Source organism: Dendronephthya gigantea, unplaced genomic scaffold, assembly GCF_004324835.1.
Source record: "Dendronephthya gigantea isolate DGI-Jeju-01 unplaced genomic scaffold, DenGig_1.0 000159F, whole genome shotgun sequence".
NCBI classification, from domain to species: domain Eukaryota; kingdom Metazoa; phylum Cnidaria; class Anthozoa; order Malacalcyonacea; family Nephtheidae; genus Dendronephthya; species Dendronephthya gigantea.
In genome coordinates, this window is record NW_021163169.1 from 7439 (window position 1) to 34151 (window position 26713).

General features: G+C 38.5%; 3 protein-coding genes across 3 annotated transcripts; 2 read left to right on the plus strand and 1 right to left on the minus strand.

Annotated features, from left to right (window-relative positions):
• Positions 1 to 328: 328 nt before the first annotated feature.
• LOC114537536 lies at positions 329 to 7182 on the plus strand. Its single transcript, XM_028558584.1, has one exon. The coding sequence runs from the start codon at positions 351 to 353 to the stop codon at positions 4599 to 4601; it is 4251 nt and encodes a 1416-aa protein (XP_028414385.1). The 5' UTR covers positions 329 to 350; the 3' UTR covers positions 4602 to 7182.
• A 1326-nt stretch (positions 7183 to 8508) lies between these two features.
• On the minus strand, positions 8509 to 16551 carry LOC114537537. The gene is made up of 3 exons (XM_028558585.1): positions 16329 to 16551; positions 13222 to 15123; positions 8509 to 8582 (listed from the first exon to the last, which is right to left on the minus strand). The coding sequence occupies exons 1-3, from the start codon at positions 16549 to 16551 to the stop codon at positions 8509 to 8511; spliced, it is 2199 nt and encodes a 732-aa protein (XP_028414386.1).
• Positions 10656 to 26441, plus strand: LOC114537538. Its single transcript, XM_028558587.1, has 2 exons — positions 10656 to 10734; positions 24540 to 26441. The coding sequence occupies exon 2, from the start codon at positions 24570 to 24572 to the stop codon at positions 26439 to 26441; it is 1872 nt and encodes a 623-aa protein (XP_028414388.1). The 5' UTR covers positions 10656 to 10734; positions 24540 to 24569.
• Positions 26442 to 26713: the final 272 nt, after the last annotated feature.

Sequence of the window (26713 nt, forward strand, 5' to 3'; positions counted from 1 at the left end):
TCTCTATTTTTTGATTGGTTCACAGACTCCCAAAATAAAAAGTTAATTTTAAGCTTTATGTCCTATGTCGACGACATAAACTTCCAGCAACGCCTCTAAACAGAGCAAGCCGGTTTTGACGAATCGGGATTACTCCATGCGCGTCTGATCTTTGAAGGTCGCGTCACAAATTGTACTAATTACACGTATTAGGAGCCACCCTAACAAACGTACTATGGTTTTTCCTTCGATTATATGACTTACGTTGTGCCTTTAAAGTAAAGTGAAGTAAGTGTCTTGTTTTTATGAGAACAATCTCCCAATCATTTCCTTCTCTAATTTCAGGGATTTTCAAGTTAAAGATCAGTTTAATGGATCCAATAAAAAGCAAAGCTAATTATTCCCGGGTTTGTCAACTGTTGGTAGATAAAGGAGGAGATGCTTTGAGACTTGCTCTACATTCGGTGCATCCACCTTCCACCTTGTCCTCCGCATTGAATGCCAACAAGAAGACCCTGCAGAGAATACGATACAATATAATTAAAGCCCCGCAATGGGATCTACTCTTCCCAATATCTGGTGCACCAGATTCAAACAACTTTGATATCACCTTACTGACTGTCCTACTTCGAAATATTTGTGGATTGTCTCCACCAGCGACTGGGTGGAATGTTATGCCTCTAGGTAGCGATACATCTATATCAGCGAACATTTTGAGGGTCAAAATGTTCAGGAATGAAGTGTATGGTCATATTCCAACTGCAAGTTTGGACGACACAACGTTTGAAAAATTGTGGCAAGAAATTTCGGTACTGTTGGTCAACTTGGGAATTCCTCAAAAGGATATTGATCAGTTGAAAGTGGCACCTCTCAGCTCTGAAGAAGAAAGTTATATTGAAAGATTAAAAGAATGGAAACTACGAGACGATGACTTGAAATCAGAATTAACTGATGTTAGAAGTGAAGTAGTCAAGCTAAGAAAAACAGTAGATGAGAATGTTCATCACTCAACTGTTGAATGGAAACTACAAAACGATGATTTAAAATCAGAATTAAGTGATGTTAAAAGTGAAGTAGTCGAGTTAAGAAAAACTGTAGATGAGAATGCTCATCACTCAACTGTCGAGAAACTCGCTAAATTCGACTTTACTGGAAAGATTGATGACCTTTGTAAAAAATTTCATGAAGGCACAAGAAAATGGTTTTTTGATCAACTCTCAAGTTGGTTTGTGACTAAAGAAACCAGGGTTATGATCCTAACTGCAGGTCCAGGCGTTGGAAAAAGTGTTTTGTCTGGAAAGATCTCTGAGCTATATAGAGAACGTGGCCAACTCGCAGCTCACCATTTCTGCGACTTTCAAAATTCTGATTACAGCAATCCTCACAGAATCCTCCAGTCCCTTGCAAGCCAAATGTGTGATAATGTTGATGGATTCCTTGATAAACTAACCGAAATCCTTCGTCGTGAACATTCACGGGACTCGCTGTCAGACGCATTTCGTGTTCTTTTAAACGATCCACTACACTCTCTTCGCAGAAATAATCCAATGTTGATCATTGTTGATGCCTTGGACGAGAGCAAAACTGATATGAAGAGCGAGTTTTTCGAGTTGATATCTGAGAAATTTTGTGAACTGCCTGATTGGATTAAGATATTCATTTCGAGCAGACCGGAGCTACAAGTACGGAAGGTTCTTCAACATTTACAGCCGTTAGAAATCCTTCCTGATGATGAAGATCACAATCAAGATATTGAGCTTTTCATTCGTGGTGACTTACCTAACCTTCCTGATGATAGCATATGGTCAGTTGTTTCGAAGTGTGAGGGATCGTTTTTATACGCTTATCACTTAATTCATGAATTAAGAGAAAAGGGCTTGGGAATTGAACCCGATCTAAGTGATTGCATTCCCAATTGTATTGCCGGATGTTACAAAAAAAAGTTCAAACGTTTGAAAAGCCGCCTCCAACGTTTAAAGCAAGATACCTTTTCATCTATCTTAAAAAGTTTTATCAATGTTATTGCCGCCGCATTCATGCCTCTCCCACTGAAAATTCTTTTTACATGCATGGGTCTGCCGTGGAAAGAATTCGAAATACGCACGGCGATTATTGAGATTATGTCAGAAATTCTTCCAGTTTATGATGGTTGCCTAACTCTTCATCATAAGTCATTATGGGATTGGATGACATTGAATGGGTTTAAGGAACATTCGTTTGTTGCAGATCTTAAGGACGGAGTTAGACGTCTTTGGCGGGCTTGTGAGAAAGAATTCTGTGAGATAGAATCTTTGAAGTCTGTTTTAGAATTTCAAATTTCACCCGAGAATAAGTACGCTTTGGAAAATGGTAGAAGATATTTAGTTGATACAGGTAAGGTCGAGGAATTTCACTGGTTGGTGCATGTTGCCGTAAACTATTTGAGACTAAGATTTAATATTCGCACCGTCTATATTGATTTTAAGCAAATCCTTAATACGTATGGTAGTGTTCTTCCCAAAGATGTTTATTACAGGATCATTCAATTGCATTCTTTCTTCGTACAGATGGAAGAGAATTTTTTTGGAGAGAAGCGCCCTCCATCATATCGTGACAATTATTTGAGAGATCTTTCAAACGGATACTTTGATTTTTCACAAAATAATGTCTGTCCTAGAAATGTTGCTAGAAATATCTTGGATACAATAAATGAGATTTGGATAGAACGTGTGACAACTGAAAAGAATCATAATTCAAATCATGTCACCCATGCCTTAGTTGATTCATGTCCCTGTTCTGTCTCACCAGACAATACGATGTTTGCCCTCTTTAATACTCAAACATGGACAGTACAAGTCCTTAAAATACCAAGCTTCACGACTCTTTTCAAAATACAAGTAGATGAGATACAGCGTTTTCTTAACGTCTTCTTTGGCTTTTCTCCTGATTCCTCCTATTTTTTATCCAATTCCATTCGGTCATGCGTCCTTGTTAAAGAACGAATGGAAGTGCCCTTCATTGCACACGGCCCCAAAGACATTTGGAGTTGTTCTTTTTCTTCCTGTGGAGTGAAACTTGCTACATTTGGGCAGACATTGATCCAAGTGTGGGATGTAATGAGGAAAACCCTATTAGCAGAAGTTGACAATTTGTTTTGGAGATTTAGGTGTGATTGTTTGTTTAGTTTATGTGGCTCCTACATTCTCCTTTTTGGTAGGGATTACGACTCATCAATATGTACGAATGTCTTGCGCTCTGAGAATTTGGAAGAAGTGTATATTGAAAAGAATTCTGTTGCTCCGTGTTTGTCAAGTAAAGATTCCATTCAGATACATATACCAGACGGTATCTTGCATCATTACGGATCATGCGGTAAGATTAGCTTTGATCATGTTCGCTTGCCATCTGGTGAGATAGTTCTTATCCCTAATAAAAAATGTTCAAAAACCTTTTTATGGAAGGACAATAAAAAGTGTGTAGCATTTTGCGATTACTCCTCCGCAAGTGCTGCAGCTCTGATGATATACGATTTTATAAACCAAAAGATCGTTGACGTCTTTCAGATTGATTGTTTGCCTGCTCGATATGTTTTCCATTATATTTCAAAATTAGAAGGGTCGAAATTCCTTTTACATAATTCGAATCCAAGCCTAGTATTTATTTTATCTCTGGAATGTCCTGATGCTACTTTTGTCGACAACGCCCCTATAGATTGCTGTGCATTATCTCCGGACACCTTGTATGTAGCGTGCTGTTTTGAAAATTGTATTCTTTCAATAAGAAGTATCGACAGTGGGGAAACATTGAAAACTGTTGCACTGAAACAACGAGCAGTGGCGTGTTGGTGGTCTGAGTCGTATCTTTGGTTGGTCTGTGAAGGCGTTGTTGTTAAATATCCTTATGAACCTTTGAATTCAAATATCTTAGGAAATCAAACTGAAGAATCTATTTTAAATTTTAGTCGTGTTTTTAAATTTACCAAAGATGTTCTTATAATTAGCGCTAATGGGAGAATTTCTATTTTGAAAATTTGTGGTGAAAATCTCAGTCATCAAGAAATACCTTCTTGGAATTTTGACGAGGCCCATAGTGAAAAGTTCACTTCTGTCGCAATAAGTTATGATGGGTGTGCCGTTATGTTGCATTGCAATTTGAGGAAAATCTATGAATTGTGGGAAATAGAATGTGGCAACAGATGGTTTGTACGTTCAACGGGAGAGTTGAATGAATCAGTTGAATGGTTCTGTTTAACTGGTACTAATTTGACTCGTAGTTTAGTATTAGTGTCATCTGACAATGCAATAATTGCCGAAGAGATTTTTTTTTTATTTTTTATTACGTTCCGAAAAAATGGTATAAGAATTGCGCATAGTGTTTCTATTAGATCTTTTCAGAAGGCTTTTTACATGGATTGCGGAATTGTAGGTCTTTTCACTAGTGGTAATAAGATGCATTTTGTTAATGTGTCCAAAGGCAAAATCATATCCTCTACAATTCTACCTTTCGCGTCTCCCAATGAATATTTTCATTTTTTCCTCCCATCGACGTGTTCTTTTCTATCCGTGGGAATGAATTGTAACAAACATTTTAAAATTCATAATTTTGAAACGTATTTATCGCTTCCTTGGCGTAATGATCCTTGAAAATGCGACTTTCTGTCTTAGATGAGGAAATATCACGAATCATTAATTAATACTAAAAAAAATATTTATCGAAAGAAAATATTGAGGTAAATAAGTATTGCCAATTAAACTTACGGATAATATCCCACAACTTAATTTGAATAAACGACGTAATATTAGGGACAAACCATCAGATGTGTCAAATGTTTGAACTGTGCCGAATTTGTTAAAAGAAATAAAAAAAATCCATTTTTGACTAAATCTTGTATAGTCTTTATAGCATAAGAGTCGATTGATTTAAATATTTGCTACGAAGGTACTTGTGGTAAGCGTGCAAATATACAGCTGATTCAAGAAACGGTTTCCATACACCTACATGTGACGTCGCCAGCTCGTTAGGTCGGGTAGGGGATACTCGTGTATTTGTGTTCTACATATAGTCCTAACACAAATCCATTATTCTAGCTGTCAGTGAACATACATGGATATATAAATGTGCTCAATAATAATGCTGGTACGTCACTGGTCATATAAAAGTCAAAACGAAAATTAATCAAAACAATTTCTTTCCGATTGTTTGATGGAAAATTATATGTGCACGTGTAAATAAGTCTGCGTATGCACAACATACCTGGACCATGAATCTTTGCATACCTATAACGAAATATTCTTATGTTTAAGGTTTTAACTTGTTTGGCACTTCTTTTTCTTCTTGAGTTGGCTGTTTACCGCGATCTCTTGCATATATAATAGTTGGTGCCCAAATGCGCTTGCCGCAAATTCTAATTTTAAATACTGTACTGTTTATTTCTTGTCAGTTTTTGAACATTGACATCGTAGAGTCTGTTATATGTTGTTTTGTGACGGTGAGCACCATGCATGGGACTTTGTGTCTCGTTCGTGCTTGGCCGTTTGGGTCTTCTACAAACTGTGTTATGTTGTTATTTAGTTGAGGTTCTGTTTGTAAGTTGTTGTATTTGTTCTTGTGCGTGTTTGTTTTATCGTTTTAAGACTTTAATAGTAGACTTTGTAGAATACTGAAAGAAATGAAATGAAATAACTTGGTTTACTCTAAGCAATGACGTAAAAATTGATATGAACGTTACCTGAGCAAATACTTTTCTCAGCATTGGATAATTAAGGGCAATATATTCATCAATTAAAAACCTTAATTTTAGTTCATCTGATGTCATTACTATAGTTAATCTCACGCGTAAGGCCCAATTACACTATACGGGGTCGCTATTGAATACAGTCAAATTTTTTATGTCTGATCCAAAAAAATCTACCAAATCTATCAAACCAATGAGCTTTTACTAGTAACCATTTCTTGTTAGCGACAAACGAAAGGTCGTGACCAGCTAATCCTGTGTCGTGTAATGTAGGCCTTAGTCACATAAAATTACTGTTACTTGTATATCTAAGATTATTTCAAGATAATTGGAAACTTGATTTAGCCAATATTAAGCTACATTTGAATGTTGGCGTAACTGATTACATGCTAATTGAACGATAACAAAGGTGGACCTACAGTACTGTCCTAAAAAAAACCTACCAAAAACCGCGGTTAACCTAGGTCAAACCTAGGTCTGATCGTGGTTCAACTGAGGTCAGACCGGGGTCGAATCGCTGTGAGATGGAGATTAAACCTCGGCCTCATTCTCGGTATGAGAGAGATTTCTTAAGGTTTTTTCGATTTTTTATTGTGTTGTTTTATTGTATTGCTTTTTACCTGCGAAGGTATTTTTTCCTTTGCGGTCGTCTGCGGTTTCTATCGGTCGACCGCAACCTAACCGAACTGCAACCGCAGTGTTAGGTTATGTTAGGTTATTTCTGGACACTACTGTAAGTTTGTGCAGTTCTGATTTTATCCTGGAGATCTTGAGGCTAGATCATATTTAATTGCAGATCATATTGTGGCCAATTTATACCACCTTCGGTATACTCATTTTAATAATTGTGTTTGTTTGAAAATTATTGTTCCAAAACCCTGCATGTTTTTTCGCGTCCATTAAATTCTTATAAGAATAAAAATTGTTTATTATTGGCTACTTTTCGAACATTTTTTATGCTTGTCTTCAGATTTAAAAAATGAAGTTAGAGTTAAGTTTGAAAGCGATTAGATAAACTGCAGAAACTTTCGTGTATTCCTATATTCATTTAATCAGTTAAAAACAAAGTAAAAATAAAAAAGTGAACGGAGAAAGAAAAAAACCTTCGAAACGAGGATGGTCGAATATGATTTGGTTGAACCAAGTTTCCCCAGATACTGTCAGAGATAAACTGCTTAAGGCTCATTTACACGATGTCGGATCCAATTCACTTCTGACGTATGGAATGTAGTTGTTTATTGATAAACCAGTAGTGCATTGACTTTAGTTCATTTGTTGTCCACATACGTTGCAAGTTAACAGACGATAAAACATCGATCAGAAGTGAATTGGATGCGACAAAATTGGATCGTGTGAACAGACCTTAAGGAAGCTTTAGAGGGTACATAGAAGAAAAAACATTTGAAAAGTTATAATGTTTGCCAGAATTATTTCCATTTAATTAACTGGTAATATTTTCTTATTAGTAGAAGAGCTTCAACCAGCAACAATATCGAAATACTTATTAGTGACTAATATTTTGGTAATTAATGTTTTTTTAACTTTTAACTCTTTCTTATTACTTGCATGTAAATCCACATCTGTCGTATGTATCTAAACACGTCGTTGTCCGAGTGTCAACCTTTTTATGATTGTATAAATCCTATTACTCTCTTTGATTTTAGACAATTTAGAACTATGGTTAAGATTATATGTGTGTAGCTTAGCAACAAATGAAATAAAATAAATCAATGCGTTAATAATTGTCTTTTCGTTTGCTATAAAAAGATTTCAAAGAGGAAAGATGCTTCGAAGAACAAACTTTCGCGGCTGTACGTCAAAAAAATTCTGCTACTAGAGTTATATCTTGTTGAATATCTGTTTTTAGTCTCATCATATGTTCAACGGCATACATGCACGATATCTTCATTATCAACGTGGCGTTTAACAAATAGCTCAGTCTAGTGCTGTACAACCAATGCCCTCGTTCTTCAGTTTTGTCTTTTAGCATGGTTGCTACCAGACCTAGTTGTACCTAGAACGAGAATTCAAAACGTTAACCTTCGCGGCGCATAACGACAGCAGCAAGGTCAAGGGCGACAATTCAGTCCACTGACATCAGACAAGTCAGCAACAAAAAGCATTACAGTACAACCTAAACAATTGTTTACGTTGGGAGAATTCCATGGTTAAAAGTTTGAAAAGAATTGTATCTTTGTTACAATTTATTTCTTATACTAGAATACATAGCAGTACTGTAAGTTTGTGCAGTTCTGATTTTATCCTGGAGATTTTGAGGCTAGATCATATTTAATCCCAGATCATATTGTGGCCAATTTATACCACTTTCGGTATACTCATTTTAATAATTGTGTTTCTTTGAAAATTCTTGTTGCAAAATCCTGCATGTTTTTTTGCGTCCATTAAATTTTTAAGATTAAAAATTGTTTATTATTGGCTACTTTTCGAACATTTTTTATGCTTGTCTTCAGATTTAAAAAATAAAGTTAGAGTTAAGTTTGAAGGCGATTAGATAAACTGCAGAGCCTTTTTTGTATTCCTATGTTCTTTTAATCAGTTAAAAACAAAGTAAAAATACCAAATGAAAGGACAAAGACAAAAACCGTCGAAACGAGGATGGTCGAATATGATTTGGTTGAACCAAGTTTCCCCAGATACTGTCAGAGATAAACTGTCTTAAGGCCCATTTACACGATCCAACTGTTGGATCCAATTCACTTCTGACGTAATTGCAATGTAGTTGGTTATTGATAGCAATAATACAAAAGCAAGGAATACAAAATTTTCTTTATTGCTCCCAAGTTATATCGTCATACTCATTTATCAAATATCGGTTGTGTTGTGGTGCAAACAAATTTTGATTCTTCAGCTTCAGCCTCGTATTCAGGCGCTTTAAAAGTAAATATATAACGTTGCATTCAGTTATTGTATAGGGGTCAGTTGAGAGAAGGCGAGAGCGCAGGGATATTTGGAGTGATTTGGAGAAAGGAAGCTTCTTTCTTCCGTAGCGTCAACCCCAAGCACCCCCGCGTGCTCACCTTTTTTTAACTGACCTCTATACAAAAAACTGAATGCAACGCCTGGGTACGAGGCTGGTGCTCCTTTGAGTGTTAAAACGTTTCTAATTCGAGATCAGAAATTTGGCTGACGTTCGATAGAGATCTTGTAATATAATTTTTAAAATCGACCCAGAGAGCGTTTACGGTTTTTTAAAATAAATATTAACTTCATCGGGCAGTTTATAGGTCACATTTTGGTCGCGTCGAATGCAATTCAAACAATAGATAATAAGATTTAAACCTCATTACCATCTAATCATCTTTTGCTTGAATTGCATTCGACGCGATCAAAATGCGACGTATAAACTGGGCGTTAATGCCAGTTTGTTCTGGTGGTGTCTTTCAGGAGCTGCCCACATTCATTACCATTGCCGGAAATAGTTCAATCGTCAATTTACGTCAAATAGCGTCACATTGCAACGCCCAACGAACGTGACTAATACTTCCGTTAAACGCTCAGCCTGTATCGGCTGTAACAATACACCAGCTATATACCTCGGTTATGTACACGTTGTTCCTCAAAAATTTCTTGTTTTTATAATTCTTATCTCCGAATTGTAACATTCAGGAATAAACAAGGGTATTACTGTGTTCAAATTGTATTTAAATATCAAGGTATTTGTCAGTTGTTATAATTATTAGTATATTAGATATTACAAATGTAGAACGTAGGATACTGTGGTACTATTGTAGTGTTATTTCATCTTTGAACTGTTTCATCTGCCTTTAATTGTTCATTTGGGAATAAGACAAGTTTTTTCACAATAATAATGCTGTTTAAACCTCTCCCGTGAAGAATTATTCGTATTTTAAGAACAATTTATGCGAACAGCACATTATATGGTTGGATGGTCGTGGCTCTGCTTGTTTCCGTTGCTTTGAATGCTTTGAGCATTTTCATTGTTTACACATTTTATTGTCAGTTGGACATATAAATATCTCGGCTAGCATGATATTTACGAGGATAATTTAAAATCAAGCTTTTGTTATAATTTGGATGCCTTATTAATTATTATTATGCTAAACCCATCGACGCGTAAAATTGAAAGTGAATGCTCAATCTAATTACAATGTGTAAATGACACACCAGTGCACTAATCATGCATACAAATTCCTACAAGAGCTTAATTTCAATTGTTATAGGGATACTCTTTTACAGCTTGTACCAGGTGTATAAAAAGAAAGGCAACCAACCATAAAATATTCATAAATACTCATTTTGTCTTTGACTATACATGGTATATAAAAAAACTGCAATGCCATGTTACATGACTTATATGGTGCATTTTTCTAGCAACTTGTAATGCAATCCTACTTTTAAGAGATGTAAATTAGTACCGAGTATTCAAAATGCAGTTAACTCAAATAAGACTGGATCACTGGAGCGCTCACTTTCCCTCGATCATTAATGAGTGAAGTTAAGATGGCAGATCATGAAGCCTTTCTTGTTGGTATGATCCACTGAGATATACTATAATTCCTGGCGGACTTGCCCGCGACCAAAAAGTGAAGCCAAAAACATGACGGATTTTTGCGTTTGCTGACGCCAGATTCACGCCACTGGTTCGCCGTGCTAGTTATCACTGACCAAGGCTCAATTCTGAGCCCGCTACAAATGCACTCCCCCCTGATTTTTTTTAAGAATAGTATTATTTCTCATTATCTTTTCCAGTCAATATTTTTGAACTCAAAACTTTTGATCAAATATGTTCGACGTTTTTGTGAAGATGTCGAAGTCGTACACGTTGGTCTAATACTCTTTTATTGGAAAAGTGTTTTTGCATCTGTCTTTGTAATTAATGCATGTTTATCATTATTATCTCTGCAACCATGATAATGTAATTTTTTATAGTCAAACTGTTAATATCTGAAACTTAACAGGTTTTCTTACCTTTTTCATTAAGAATCTGGATTCATTTTCACTGTGTGTGGTAACTATGTTCCAAATTGAATGATGTCTTTGCTCTGCTATTGAATGGGAAGGTAAGGGATTGTGGTTTATTACACATTTTGTATCTCCAGTTTCTGTTCATTCATTTAATAACTATATCAGCAGATGTGCATATATAAATATCTTTATTATACCAAATTCTCATTTTATGAAGTGGGAAAAGTGAACACTAGTGTATAATCCCAAAAACGGGAGATCACTAACCACTAAGGGCTGAACATTTTTATGGGGGAAGTGCTGAAATTTGGAGGAAGTTTTAGAAAAAGTAGATAACCAAAATATAAATTTTAAGGTATTGTAACATGTGAAGTTGATGTCGCAGAATTCACTGGCTTCGTTAAGTAAATTAACCTGCACACACTGGTTTTATTTTTATCTTTAATTTACAACAATTTAACATAACAACTCTCGTACAAAAATCTAAACAATCTCAAAACGATCTAAAACAATCTGCCCATAATACAGCTTTACACATTTACTTATAGTCCCAGTTCGGAAACCGTTCTGACGTACTTCGATTACCTCAAACCACTAACTTGGCACAACCAAAATACTTTGGACATCGTGCCCGTTTCGATACATTTTGGATCGTTTCCTGTTATTTTTCGTTATTTTACATTCATCTTGTTTGTTCCATGCATTATATAGTAAATATATTTATCGCTTACATAAACACACTTACAACCACGCACATTTACTAACATATTCACACAGACACCCAATATTTCCAACAGTTGACTGACAGGAACTATTTTCATGTGGATATCATCACATGGTCAAGAAAATTATGTCGAGATCCTACATAGAAAGATACATGAGTGTTGTAATGAATTATAGCCGAAACTTTGTCTATTTCAATTTATTTTCCACGAACACGTTTACAAAACATAAAACTACAAATATCGAAACTCAGCTGTCCTTGGCAGTCCTAAAAGCACATGCATTCAGTCACGTGATTGCCCGAAATTTAGGTTCAGTTTGTCGCCTTCATGTAGGCCTATTTATGTTCTTGACACTCCCCAGGCTGGTTACTGAAGTAAACAGAACTAATTAACAACAATTTATTTAAAGTAATTTATTCCTTAAGAGTTCTTCTCTAAAAAAGGCATTGGCAACCGCTGCCGCACGTCGAGGCCGACCCGTTTCCCTTGACTCTTCGACAACCGCCGAATTTTCAGTTTGTGTTTGCGCGGTTTCGTTTACGTTAGAGGGGTCTTGACCAACTTCGAGAGGCACCAGATGTTGGATGGGCCTACGCAACACGTCCGACCTTCCGTTTTCGCTACTGACCCTAACCTTAGCCGCACGAACCTTTCCATCATCACCTGGTATAAGTTCCTCAATCTTTCCAAGTCGCCAAAAATTTCTGTTCGTTTTCTCATTCTTAACAATAACGATATCGTCTTTCTTTAAATGTTCCGTTTTTTGACGTTTGCTGTTCACTTGTGCATTCTCGCGTAAATTCCTCAAATATTCCTTTCGCCAACGTGTTGTAAACTGACTCAAAATCTGCTTGTGACGCCGCGCTCTTTTGGTTAACGATGTATTCGTGCTAATGATCTCGTAATGTTGACTGTTTGGGCTTAAACAAATACGCCGTCCGTTGATTAATTGTGATGGTGAAAGCGCATACGAAATTGATTCTTCGTCATCGTAAACGTAAGTTATTGGCCGTGCGTTGATTATTCCTTCAATCTCTATGAGCACAGTTGACAGTTCGTCATAATCGAGAGTGGCTCTACCGAGAATTTTCTTAAGAACAATCTTTACACTTCCTACTAGTCGTTCCCAAAAACCACCCCACCAAGGGGCCTTTTCCACGATAAATTGCCATGTCACGCCCCAACCCACGAGAAAGTCTTGTACTTCCTTGGACCTACAAATTCGTTCCACTTCCCTGCATGCAGATTTGAACGTCTTTGCGTTGTCCGATATCAAAACGGTAGGTAACCCTCGTCGGCTCGCAAAACGTCGGAAGCTCAGCAGGAACGCCTGTGTACTAAGGGCTCGAGTTAATTCAAGGTGAACTGCACGAGTGGCGGCACATGTAAATAAACATACATAAATTTTTTCTGACGAAGTTCCGTCCGTTGAGTTCCTTTCGGTTGTATATAAGGGGCCTAAGAAATCTAGTCCAGTGTTCGCAAATGGTGGTGCGTCATCGACTCTAATTTTGGGTAAATCTGGCGTAGGTTGTGGACTGAGCGGTCTTGCCTGGTGCCGACGACATACTACGCATTCTCTTAGAATTCGTTTCACGGTTTCTCGTCCTCGCAACACCCAGAATCTTTCGCGCAACGTGGATAACGTGTGATTGATACCGCTATGTTTAACATCTTCGTGAATGCTTCGAATCGTCAATTTCGTAAAATGGTGTTTCGATGGGAGAAGAATCGGTCGTTTTTCTGATTCGGTAATAAGCGCGTTGTTTAATCTACCCTTGCACTTTAGCATACCGTCTTGATCGACATATAGCCCTAAGTTACTAACATTCGAGGGGGGTGATTCCTTCGACTTACTTCGCAGGTATTTCAATTCTTCAGTGAAACTCGATTCTTGAACGCTCCGGATCCACAAATTTTCAGCCTCTAAAATCTGGGTCGCAGATAGATTTAAACTGTTAGCAAACACCTGTCCATTGGGTTGCTTGACTCTGCTCTTCAAAAGGTAGATAAACCGATTGACATATGCAGTTACTCTTAGAAGCTTCAATTTATCGCTGAATCGATCACAATCGATCACAGATGCCACGTCGTGAGCTTGAGAACCAACAGCACCAACTAACACACGAGTGACAGTTTTAGGTTGTTTGACAATCTCATTCTCTGCTGCCTTATCGATTTCTTTAGGAAACTCCAGTTTAGGCCATTCGTCCTCGGGTTGTCGTAAAAATGCAGGTCCATTCCACCACAGGGAATTGGAAACCATCTCGTCGACTCGTATACCTCGCGATGGTATATCAGCTGGATTCATTGCTCCCGGACAATGATTCCATGACTCCTTATCCGTCAATTTTCGAATTTCATTTACACGTTGATTGACGTATTGCTTCCAGCTCTTCTGGTTACGAATCCAACATAGAACGGTTGTAGAATCTGTCCAATGAAATCTACGCAGTTCTCCGATCTTAATCACTAGCGCGTTATTTACTGAACTTGACAATCGAGCTAAAATATTGGCCCCAAGTAACTCCAAGCGAGGAATTGTTTGTTGCTTGATTGGACAAACGTTGGACTTAACTGCGATTAGCCGCACGACGATTACTCCACTTTCATAAACTGTTCGTAAATAAACCACCCCTGCGAACGCATGTTCGCTAGCATCTGAAAACCCGTGTAACTGAACTTGTACTATCTTCATCTTCGGAACAAAGTAGCATCGTGGTACCGTTATCCCGCCCAATTTCTCCATCTCCAAAAGGAGGTCCTTGTAAAGCTTGAGCATGTCAACTGACAGTTCGTCATCCCACTTCGTTTTCTCTTTGCACAGTGTTTGGAACAACATCTTAAATCTCACTGTCAAGGGACTAAGAAAACCAATAGGGTCGAAAATTTGTGCTGCCGTTTTTAATACTGATGGTTTAGTTTGCGGAAGTTGCTTCGCACAACTTGCTACCTCGGAAAACTCGAAAAAAAGTTCATCTTTTTTCGTGTCCCAGCTCAACCCTAATATCTTTGTCTTGCTCTCGTCCACAGCTTGCGGTCCCACAACAGTTTCAACGTAAGTACGATCATCTTCAACTACGCTCGCCTTCTCGGGTAAGTTGTCCATATTGAACGCGTTCATTGCCTCACATTCACCAATTCGGTCGCTCAATTCCTTCGAATTGGACTTCCATTTTCGAAGGTTGAATCCACCACGTTTCATTACTCGCTTTGTTGATTCGTAGATTTCAAAAGCCTTCTCTTCATTTGTAGCTCCAGTTGGTAAGTCGTCCACATACAAATCCCGTAACGCTTGCACAGCTTCGGGCTCAGTTTCATTGTGTTTTTCTAGGTGATGGTTGATTGTTGCGCCCAAGATTGCAGGACTCGGTTTTAACCCAAAGACTAAGCGACAAAATCTTAAGTGTAGTAGCTCGTCCTTCTCATTCATCCACAAGAACCTTAACTTGTCTCGATCTTCTGGCTTTATTTCGATTTGCAGAAATGCCTTCTCAATGTCCGCAGTGAGTGCGATCGGATAACTTCGAAATTTTATCAAAGTGTCGAATAATGATGGTATATAATTGGGACCAGCGTCCAAATGATCATTTATTGATTGTTTACTTTCGTTTTCCTTCGCGCTTCCATCGAACACTACTCGTAGCTTCGTCGTTTCCTTCTCGCTTCGCACAACACCGTGATGAGGAAAGTAATGAGCCTCGATGGTGTTAAGTTCACTTAATGGAACCTTTTCTACTATCCCGCTTTGCAACTGATCTTGAATTATATGATTATACTCAGCTAGGAGCTCCGGATTCCTTTTGAGTCTGCTGACTAACGATCGTAGACGATTGGTACAAAGTTCCAAATCGCAGGTCACCAACTGCCCTTGATCCTCCTTCTAGGGCAGACCGACCTCATCCGTTGACCCTTGAACTTGATGTCTTCCAAAAACTTTCTTTCATTGCTTTCGTTTATCTCGGTTATGCCCAACGATTCCAGATCCCAGAACCTTTTAAGAGCATCAGTTAACATGCAATTCTCATTTTCCAACGGATGGCTGGCTCCACGCCCATCGATGACCAAGTTAGCAACTGTGTGGGTAGGCGGTACACCACTTATCTTGACAGGACCTGTTAGCAACCAGCCAAATCTACTCTGAACAGCAGTCGGACCAACATCGCCTTTAATGATTTCTCCTGTCACAACTTCATAATAATAATCGGCCCCCAATAATATATCGATATCTTCATTCACACCATCGATCTCGTCTGCAAATTCAAGCCCATCAAGTTGGGGATACTCCGCTGTATCCACCCGTGTGGCCACAGGTGAACATATGACTGGAAACGCTAGGGCCTCCACTTCAATGGTAAATGCACCATCCAATCCTTGAATGCCTATCTCGACCATTTCACAACTTTGTTTCTTAAACTGTTCATCACCAAATGTGTTTAAATGTACTGTCTCCCTTTTTACAGCAGATAGCCCTAATCTTGCCTTTAAACTAGTGGTTACATAACTTCTTTGACTGCCTGAGTCAAAGAGAACCCTAACCTTTGTACTTCTGGAATTTTCTGTGTTGACAGCGTAGACTGTTGCTGTCTGCAGTAAGACTCGAGTTCCGTTTCTGTTCCTGTGTCCAGTGTTGGCCGTCGTACTGATCACTTGTTCAGGGTTTTTCAAAGATGTCTCACGTTTTGCTGTTGCATCCTTTTCCTTTGAGTCTGCGGGTTTCTCTTCGTTTTCATGGTTTGGGTGTACCACAGTACAAATCGATTGATGGTGAGAGCCTCGACACTTCCTACAGTTGTTAACCTTGTTGCACTCTCTTGCTCGATGACCTCGTTGAAGACACACAAAACACCGTCTGTCCCGTCTTAATATTTCCTTTCGTTTGTCGATGTTTGTGACCTTTTCACAGGAAGCTGAGTAATGATACTCATCACAGTAAACACACCGTATTTTGCTCCTCGTCTCACCTTGTAATGCAGCTAATGCTGCTGCTGAATTCTTGACACGACTTCGATTACCATCTTGAGTTCCTTGACTGTAGGGGCTACTTGTACTTGTCTTAGCTGTTTCACTTGCCTCCCGTGCTTCCACCTCAAACTTGATCGTGTTCAATAACTCATTAATTTTCCAGACACCACTGGCCGATTTCCTTGCTATTTCAAGTCGAATTTCATTTGGTAATTTTGCCATTATTATGGGTATCAAGAGACTCCCATACTGATCAGACGACACCCCCAGGGACTGTAGTCCTCGTACATGAACACTAAGACTGTCATATACAAAACGAAGAGAAGACAATCGTTCACCAGTGCATGCTGGTATTTTTAAGATTTCATCCATATGAGCTGTGATTACTTGTTGGGGTCTCTCAAACCGATCTTTTAGAATCTCTATTGCTGCATCGTAATTGGCCTCAGTCAATGTTAAGCCTTGGATTGCACGCAAGGCTGCACCTTCAAGCAAAGAGTTAAGATAATTGAATTTGTCAATCCTTGAAATTACGCTGTTATTGTGTATAGCGGACTTGTATGTGTCCCAAAATGGACCCCATTTTATCCTTCGTTTCAGCCATAATATCGCTCGAATATTTTCGCTTGGGACTTTAGCTTGATACCAACAAATCAAAGCCGCCCCACGTTGGGCGCCATGTAATGAAATTATAGCCGAAACTTTGTCTATTTCAATTTATTTTCCACGAACACGTTTACAAAACATAAAACTACAAATATCGAAACTCAGCTGTCCTTGGCAGTCCTAAAAGCACATGCATTTAGTCACGTGATTGCCCGAAATTTAGGTTCAGTTTGTCGCCTGCATGTAGGCCTATTTATGTTCTTGACAAGTGTTAATTGAGAAAGACAAAAAACTGTTTCTGGTCAAACTAAATGACAATATCTTGCTAATTACATAATTCACACACTGTTTCTATGTAAATGCATTGCTTTCAGTCCAGCTCTTGAAAACGTCAACAACCTTGACTGTTTGTATGAATGGCTCATGTATCAGTAGCAACATCGTAAGTGTTCGTAATTTTTCGGTTGTTATGGCTGATCATATTTCAAAAACTGAGTACCCCATGCAATACCTGATGTCCAGGAATCTAATGTCCAGCTAGCAGCTTCCATTATGTTGGCAATTGGCAATTGCACTGATTTGCTTTGCTTGTGGAAGCCGCTCGAGTGCTGTGAGGTCGATATATTGCTGTGTCAACACCAGCACACTTCATAACATGTTTTATCCATTGTCTGATAGTGCCTTTTGAGACCTTCTTATATGGACGAACAAAACTAATGAACAACTGCGACTCTTGTAACCGCAGTATCTTTGTACGATCAAGGTACTCCTCATACGTTAATAAATAAACACTTAACCGGTGAACCTGAAATAATTTTGGTTTGATAAAGATCGGGTTTTTTCTGCCTGCAGGGGCAGATTGCTTCGCCAACTCATTTATAGCACATTGATAGGCAGATGAGTTCTTTGTTAGAGAGTCCAAGTTCATGAGGTGTAAAGTCTGACAACGTTGCCCTGTAACTAAGGCGCATAGCATTATTAATTTGTATGTCAGGTCACGTAGTTTAATTCTGTGAAGCTCAGTAAAAGTTTGTAATAAATAGCGTAAAACTTTATTAGTATCCCAAGTGTCTTGGTAACGAGATAAGGAAGGTTTTGTTTGGAACACCCCTTTTGCCAGCCTCTGAACCAGAGGATGATTCCCAATTGTAATGTTTCCTTCAATTGTTGTCAACTAAGACAGGGTACATCTGTATGTATTAATCCCTGAGTAGCCTAAGCCATCATTATACAAATTAGATTAAGAAATCCAAAACATAATTCCCAGGTGGGTGAAAGGGATCAATTGATTGTTCACTACTAAAGGTTTGCCATTTATTCCAGTATGTATGATATTGTTTCCGAGTGCCCTGTCTCCAGGAGTTGAGGATACGTTCCTAGATGAGCCGGCTGTGAAATTCCTTTACTCTCCAAGGCTGACCGGATAATCCACAAGCCATTATATAGTTGAAGCTTTCTTTCCAGTAGGTCACGCTTGTCTGGATTGATGCTGTTTCGCGTTTGATAATCCCTCCCATAGTGTGGCTTTGTCAGGCATGTCAGACGAGTCAACGATTGCTTCACCTAAGCGTTTCATCAACATCTCTTGCATTTTTGCCAGCGGACATCCATGGCTCTGGTTGATTTTTGGCTAATGTCGCAGATTTCTTGGTTGACTTTCGTTACTTTTAACTGAATTTGCAATTTTCTGGTCGTCAATTTTTTTCCTTTTTTGAGGTGGCATTCTTTTCATTAAAGCCATGAGGGAGAATGCTGTTTAGTACCAACCCGATTTTCCCTTGCAATGCAGCTCCAGTTTGTTTTCTGTAATTTCAAGAATAAGGGAATCCACGATACCCGCCTCGGTCTCTGAACTGTGAAGATTTTCATTTTTCGTAGCGGCGCGATAGTAGAATAGTAGACAGATCGTCAGTGTGACTTTTGGCGCTATTGTTTTCACCATCGGAATCGCTTCTCAACAGGTCAACCTCGACCCTGGAAAGCTCTTGGTCGTAAGCCGCTTTCAGCTCACAAACGATGGGGACCACCCCCGCAACGTCGCTGACAATAGATGTTACTTTGTCTATGTTCGCATTAATTCTGCTTTCGAAATCGTCCACTGCAGTTTGACCTTTTTCCGAAGCGTCTAACTCTGCACTATACGAGATCGTTTCTCACTCGCTTTCTTCCTTATCGACCCCACTTGTCTCGATCGAGGTTTTTTCTTTTCCACTTGTACCTGGCTTCGGCATCGCCGTACCAGAAAAATCATTACTGGACGAGCACTGGTTCGAAATCACGCTGGTTTCGAGCTGGTCCATGATTTTCAAAGCGGGATATTTCCTCTATCCAGAAAATATTTCGCGGATAAACCATTCAAGAGTAAATCACAATTACCTTAAATTGCTGAATTGGTATCGATTGAAGCTCGATGTCCGAAAAAAGGAAGATACTTGAAGAAAAATTTTATTCGAAACGATCAGCAAACCAAAATGGTGTCCAGCGAAACGTGTTATGATCAGCGCAGCGCATGCGTGCTCTCTCATGGAATCTCTGCGGTGGTAAGACTGATAGAGTTAGGCAATGTTTGGCCTAAAGGAGTGTGGAGACTGAGTGATGAGAGGCAATGTTTGAAGTTGATCAAAGTGCTTTAATTGTTATTCATCAGAAAGCGGAGATGAAAACTTGAGTAAAATATCCAAAATAGTCAACACATTGTGGATGATATTTAATATACCTATATATCTATAATATGTTCCATTTTGGATATTTTGGATACTTTTATTGTTTTACTAAAAGTTGGTGAATATCACATGACATCTCTTAATTCGTTTGCTACGCCCTGGTTTTCAGGAACTCACAAAGGTACAACATGATAAACAAACACCGCAGAAATTGGTGTTTATGAGGTTTTAACATGCACGAAAATCTACTCAATGGTTCAGAATTGTGCATTTTTGTATCACTATCATAGAGAATAAGTTGAATTTCGAAATACGCATTCCGCAATCTTTTTTGACAGCTCATATATCATGCACATCTGACAGCTGTGAAATTGCCATTTTGGGGCTTAAATTATACCCAAGACGCCGGTTGTATGAAAGCCGGATGGCGCTATTGTGGCTATATTCAATCGCTTTAAAATCAGCCATTGTTTGCCAAAATCAGCCGACCCAACGTTATTAATTCAGACGATTCATTTTTACCGTGTGTGCAAGCTTTAAAATAATCTTTTGTTCAAGTTATATTTCGTTGAGCATTTGTGCTAACAGTAACAGAACAAGAACACGCTCATTAAAAGCTAGGAAATTGTTTTAGCAACGTTGTTTAAATGCTTAAGACTCTGGATTTCCTGGGGAACATCGGGCCTCAACGACGTTCCTCCAACGCACTCTGTTTTGGGCGTTCCTTTTCATCTGAGCCAGGGCGCTGTAAAACACGGGGGGGGGACGGCTGTACTCCCCTGATCTATGTGCGGTACGCGTACCTCCCGAACCTTTTTGTATTTTTATTATTTTCAACTTTAAAAAAAAACATGATAGGACGATACAAAGCGCCTAAGAGTTATTACTCTTAGAGTAGCAGAATTTTCAGTCAAGCAGTTTAATGCTATAAACAAATGTGTGTTACTATAATAATTATGAATAGTTGCCGTTCTTTCGCAGATATAAATTACATTATGCGTGTGTTCATGCGTGTGTTCCAATGCCGGAATAATAAATAAGAAATTTGCGTTGACGTTGGTTTACAGTGTTTGCGGCAAACCGTTTTAATAATTATTTTCAGGGTCGCTTGTGTCAAAAAGTTTATCGACTTTTTCTCTCTTAGACAACTGAAAAAGCCACTAAAAACCCCTTTCAATTTTATGTATTTCATATATCCCGTAACATTTCCCACAACCTAGCTGAGTTTTTAAAAAATTATTTACGTTTATATTTTGTTCCTGTCTTTGTTTGAAAAAGGTTTTCACGACTTTGTTGGCATTTGTTGCCGACATATTGCTGGCAGCCGAATATGAATTCGCTTATTTTGTATTTTTAAGATACACCCGCTCGTGCCAGGCCTTTGATGCATCGCACGTACTTTGTGTGACTATATATTGGCGTTTCCCTGCCCGTGTTTACAGCGCCCTGGCTGATCCCATGTCATCCCGGCGGTCTTCACTTCTGCGTCTATGCCTCGTCAGGTCTGCTTCAGGCTGCCCACTTTTCTTTCCCCCTGTGAGTTGGAGTCTGCGGCCTGTCTTAATTGTGCTGTTGGAATCCGGTTTTTCGTAGGGTTCAACATATCCATCCCCATTTTCTCTTCTTGATGTCAACGACAATGGGCCTTTGTCCCGTTCTTTCCCATAGTTCTCTGTTGGAGATGACATCTGGCCAGCAAACATTGAGAATGGTTTTGAGACATCTGTTGATGAAAGTTTGTAGTTTGTGGGCGCAGGTCTTTTTTTTGCTCCATGTTTCTGAACCATACAGCAGCAATGACTTCACATTTGTGTTGAAGAGTCTCAGTTTGTTGCGGGGTGAAAGGGCTGAGGAGCTCCAGATGAGGCGTAGGAAGTTGTTTAGCAACATAAGCACTGTTTAATGCCATTACTAGAAATACATGCATGTAGCACCCCTCGCCATTTTCAACCAAGAAAATAATCCCCTAGCCGGGCCTAGATCAGCTATAACTACACTGCGTCCAAAAATTATATGCAAATATATTTTTTCAAAATAACATTAGCAATTACGTTTAGGCCTATGGAAATAAAATTTGGTATACAATATTAAAACGTTGGTTCTTTCTGTCTTGTGAAATGTTTCTCATCAGTTGAGATATCCTTTGCCGTGGCTTGGATGGCATTCCAAAGTTCTTGTTTTTAATTGAACTGCTTTCCAGCCGCGTAAACCTTGCGCTTGATAATGCTCCACATATTCTCGATCGGATTAAGATCAGGGGAGTATGGAGGCCATTCCATGATTGTAGCGTTTTAGACCAAAGATTTCTTCAAGAAATCCAATGTTAGACGTGCTGCATGCGATGGTGCATTATCTTGCATGAATATCATTCTCCTCCTGAATGACAAACTTTTCTTTTTGTACCAAGGTAGAAGAAACTCTATTAAAAAGCGGTATACGTTTCTGCAGTGATTTTCACCCCATCTTTAACTTTAAAAGTTCCAACTATTTCATTTTTGATGATACCTGCCCAGAACATAATTCTTCCACCACCAGCTTACTGACGTCGTAATCTTTGAGGAGCAGTTGACTGTGCATCATACCATCCTCTACTTCAACCATCCGGACCATCGAGGGTTGCCCTGCATTCATCGGTGGATAATACGTTCTCAAAATTCACTTTGATGTTATTTTCTGCCCATGCACTTTAGTCTCTTTTGACGATGGACGCTCTTCAAAGGAAGTCTAGTCACAGGTTTTCCACATTTGCTTATGCGCTTCAGGATGAGACATCTTGTACTTTTGGGTGTATGTGGTAGACCACCTGCCTCAAAAATTTCTTTGCTAATTTGGGGAGGGTTGCGGCGAATCTCTCTTTTCAAACGCTTGACCATTCGGGGACATACAACTGAGCTCCTCCGAGATTTACCTTTGTCTGACCTTCCATTAAACGATGCTGGGTTTGCAACAATTTTTTTTATCGTTCGATGGTCACGACTAAGTTTTTTCGCTATTTGGAGGGTTGCTTGTTTCGCATGAAGGCTCTGAATTATTGCTGTTTTTTCATTGTCAGTCAAAGTGACTTTTCTGCCCATGGTGCATAAAATTATTGGACAATCCCTGAATGTTAAAAGTCTGAAATATAATTGCTATCATTTGTTTACTAGTCCGCAGAACTGCACGACACACTTTGCACACAAAATTCTGTAAATTTCTTCTCAATACTGCCCTACATATTTTGGAAAAATATATTTGCATATAATTTTTGGACGCAGTGTATAAGTTTATGCGTCATTATTGAGTCATAATGAAATGACTTAATGGCAAAGCATCGATGGCCAATATTTTTATCATTTGGTACAAAATATAGTCATAACATTGCATGAAGGTGATGTCACCCGTTTTCTACCGGTGTTTATACACCCTACCACCTTAGCTGTTAAAATTTTAACATTTGAGGCTTCAGAAAAACATCAAAACAGTAAAAAATCTTCAAGTACAGAACCTCAAATATTCTTCGAATATATTATGCCGTTGACTGTAAAAGCTTCAGCCTCACGTGATTTTGAAGCGACAGTTTACATATAATTATAAATGATTTAATTTTTAAAAAACCCTTTTGGAAGTTATGAAGAGTGGTGTGAAAAGCCTTTCAATATGACTTTGAAAAACGACATCAAATATATAAATAAACTGCATCCTTCTTCAAAAAGCAAACACAGAATGTTATAAACAACTATACTATGGACATGTACCGATTTAAAACATTTCAAAACTTTATGCAGAATATAAATCGTTCCATTTTCGAGCAACCCTTTTTGTTTTGTTTTTGATAAATGTCTCTTGATGATTTTCATTGGATCTCTTATTAAATTTTCCCATTTTATTTGGTGTAATTTTTACAAACAGCTTTATAAAAAAGTTCTGTGAATTTGCAGTTAAATTGCTGACGTTATTATTGAAATAAAAAAATTCTGACTCAGCCAATCAGAAAGTTGCTGATTAACGGTTTCCACTCATTTAAATTTCGCGCATGCCCACAAGTAAGAAAACCACCCAACGTCCATGACATAGAATTTTCTTAACTTTGGATTCCGTTATGTTCTGTCACAATACTCGGGTGTAATTCCCAATCTCCGGACGGAATTAGTACCCTCGCACAGTGCTCAATGCTCCGCACCGGCTCGGGGATAATAGAGAAACATGTCTTTTTCTGCCAGTATTTAGCCATAAAAACCAGTCGCGCAGCTTGAAACGATGATTGCATTGGGGAAGTAGATCCGCGACTGAAATTCGTGGAGAATATTCATATGTTTATATCCACTTACCCTAAAAACAATAGCCTTGAAATGGAATCAGTGCGGCATATGACGATCATATATAAGAATATACAATTCTAATTAAATATAGGAAATATTGGCTCTGAATCTCACTACTACAATAGACTTCTATAACTCAATTAAATCGAAATTTTCACTTCTCTGTCTCCTATATCTCTGTTTTATCAGTCTCTGTCTCTGAACGTACGTTCTCTATCCTCTCTCTATTTTTTGATTGATTGACAAACTCCCAAAATAAAAAGCTAATTTTAAACTTTATGTCCTATGTCTACGACATAAACTTCCAGCAACGCCTCTAAACAGAGCGAGCCGTTTTTGACGAATCGCGATTACTCCATGCGCGTCTGATCTTGATAGATCGCGTCTCAAACTGTACTAATTTCACGTATTGGGAACCACCTTAACAAACGTACCATGGCTCCTTCGAATATATGACTGCATGCTTGTGAAGATGTGCTGTTCCATTTTAACTCACTGAATTTGGTCATCCTTTTCTCTGAGTAGCTGGTACTAGGAACGTGGCATGCTTGTAAATTTTGTCAATGGCTTTCTAGAATTATCTATATATCGTGTCTTGTTTATATGAGAACAATCTCCCAATCATTTCCTTCTCTGATTTCAGGGATTTTCAAGTTAATGATCAAAAACAACAATGGATCGAATAAAAAGCAAAGCTAATTATTCCCGGGTATGTCAACTGTTGGTAGATAAAGGAGGAGATGCTTTGAGAGCTGCACTAAATTCAGTGCATCCACCTTCCACCTTAGCTTCCGCATTGAATGCCAACAAGAAGACCCTGCTGGGAATACGATACAATATAATTAAAGCCTCGCAATGGGACTTACTCTTCCCAATATCTGGTGCACCAGATTCAAACAACTTCGATATCACCTTACTGACTGTCTTACTTCGAAATATTTGTGGATTGTCTCCACCAGCGACTGGGTGGAATGTTATGCCTCCAGTTAGCGATACATTTATATCAGCAAACATTTTGAGAGTCAAAATGTTCAGGAATGAAGTGTATGGTCATATTCCAACTGCAAGTTTGGACGACACAACGTTTGAAAAACTGTGGCAAGAAATTTCGGTACCGTTGGTCAACTTGGGAATTCCTCAAAAGGATATTGATGAGTTGAAAGTGGCTCCTCTCAGCCCTGAAGAAGAAAGTTATACTGAAAGATTAAAAGAATGGAAACAACAAGACGATGACTTGAAATCAGAATTAAGTGATGTTAGAAGTGAAGTAGTCAAGCTAAGAAAAACAGTAGATGAGAATGTTCATCACTCAACTGTCGAATCGAAACAACAAGACGATGACTTAAAATCAGAACTAACTGATGTTAAAAGTGAAGTAGTCAAGCTAAGAAAAAAAGTTGATGAGAATGTTAATCACTCAACTGTCGAAAAACTCGCTAAATTTGACTTTACTGGAAAGATTGACGACCTTTGTAAAAAATTTCATGACGGCACTAGAAAATGGTTGTTTGATAAACTCTCAAGTTGGTTTGTGAGTAAAGAAACCCGGGTTATGATCCTAACTGCAGGTCCAGGCGCTGGAAAAAGTGTTTTGTCTGGAAAGATCTTTGAGCTGTATAGAAAACGTGGCCAACTCGCAGCTCACCATTTCTGCGACTTTCGAAATTCTGATTACAGCAATCCTCACAGAATCCTCCAGTCCCTTGCCAGCCAAATGTGTGATAATGTTGATGGATTCCTTGATAAACTTACCGAAATCCTTCGTCGTGAACATTCTCGGGACTCGCTGTCTGACGCATTTCGTGTTCTTTTAAACGATCCACTACACTCTCTTCGCAGAAATGATCCAATGTTGATCATTGTTGATGCCTTGGACGAGAGCAAAACTGATATGAAGAGCGAATTTTTGGAGTTGATATCCGAGAAATTTTGTGAACTGCCTGATTGGATTAAGATATTCATTTCGAGCAGACCGGAGCTAGAAGTACGGAAGGTCCTTCAACATTTACAGCCGTTAGAAATCCGTCCTGATGATGAAGATCACAATCAAGATATTGAGGTTTTCATTCGTCATGAATTACTTAACCTTCTTGGTCATAGCATAAGGTCAGTTATTTCGAAGTGTGAGGGATCGTTTTTGTACGCTTATCACTTAGTTCATGAATTAAGAGAAAAGGGCTTGGGAATTGAACCCGACTTAAGTGATTGCATCCCCAGTGGTATTGCCGGATATTACGAAAAACAGTTCAAACGTTTGAAAAGCCGCCTCCAACTTTTAATGCAAGATACCTTTTCATCTATCTTAAAAAGTTTTATCAATGTTATTGCCGCCGCATTCGTGCCTCTCCCACTGAAAATTCTTTTTACATGCATGGGTCTGCCCTGGGAAAAATTCGAAATACGCACGGCGATTATCGACATTATGTCAGAAATTCTTCCAGTTTATGATGGTTGCCTGACTCTTTATCATAAGTCATTATGGGATTGGATGACGTTGAATGGGTATGAGAACATGCGTTTGTTGCAGATGTTAAGACGGAAATAGACGTCTTTGGCGTGCTTGTGAGAGATTCTGTGAGATAGAATCTTTAAAGTCTGTTTTAGAATTTCAAACTTCACCGGAGAATAAGTATGCTTTAAAAAATGGTAGAGGATATTTGATAAAAACAGGTAAGGTGGAGGAATTTCACTGGTTGGTGCATGTTGGCGTAAACTATTTAAGACTAAAATTTTTTTATTGGATCAACGATATTGATTTGAAGCAAATCCTTGACACGTATGGTAGTGTTCTTTCCAAAGATATTTATTACGGCATCA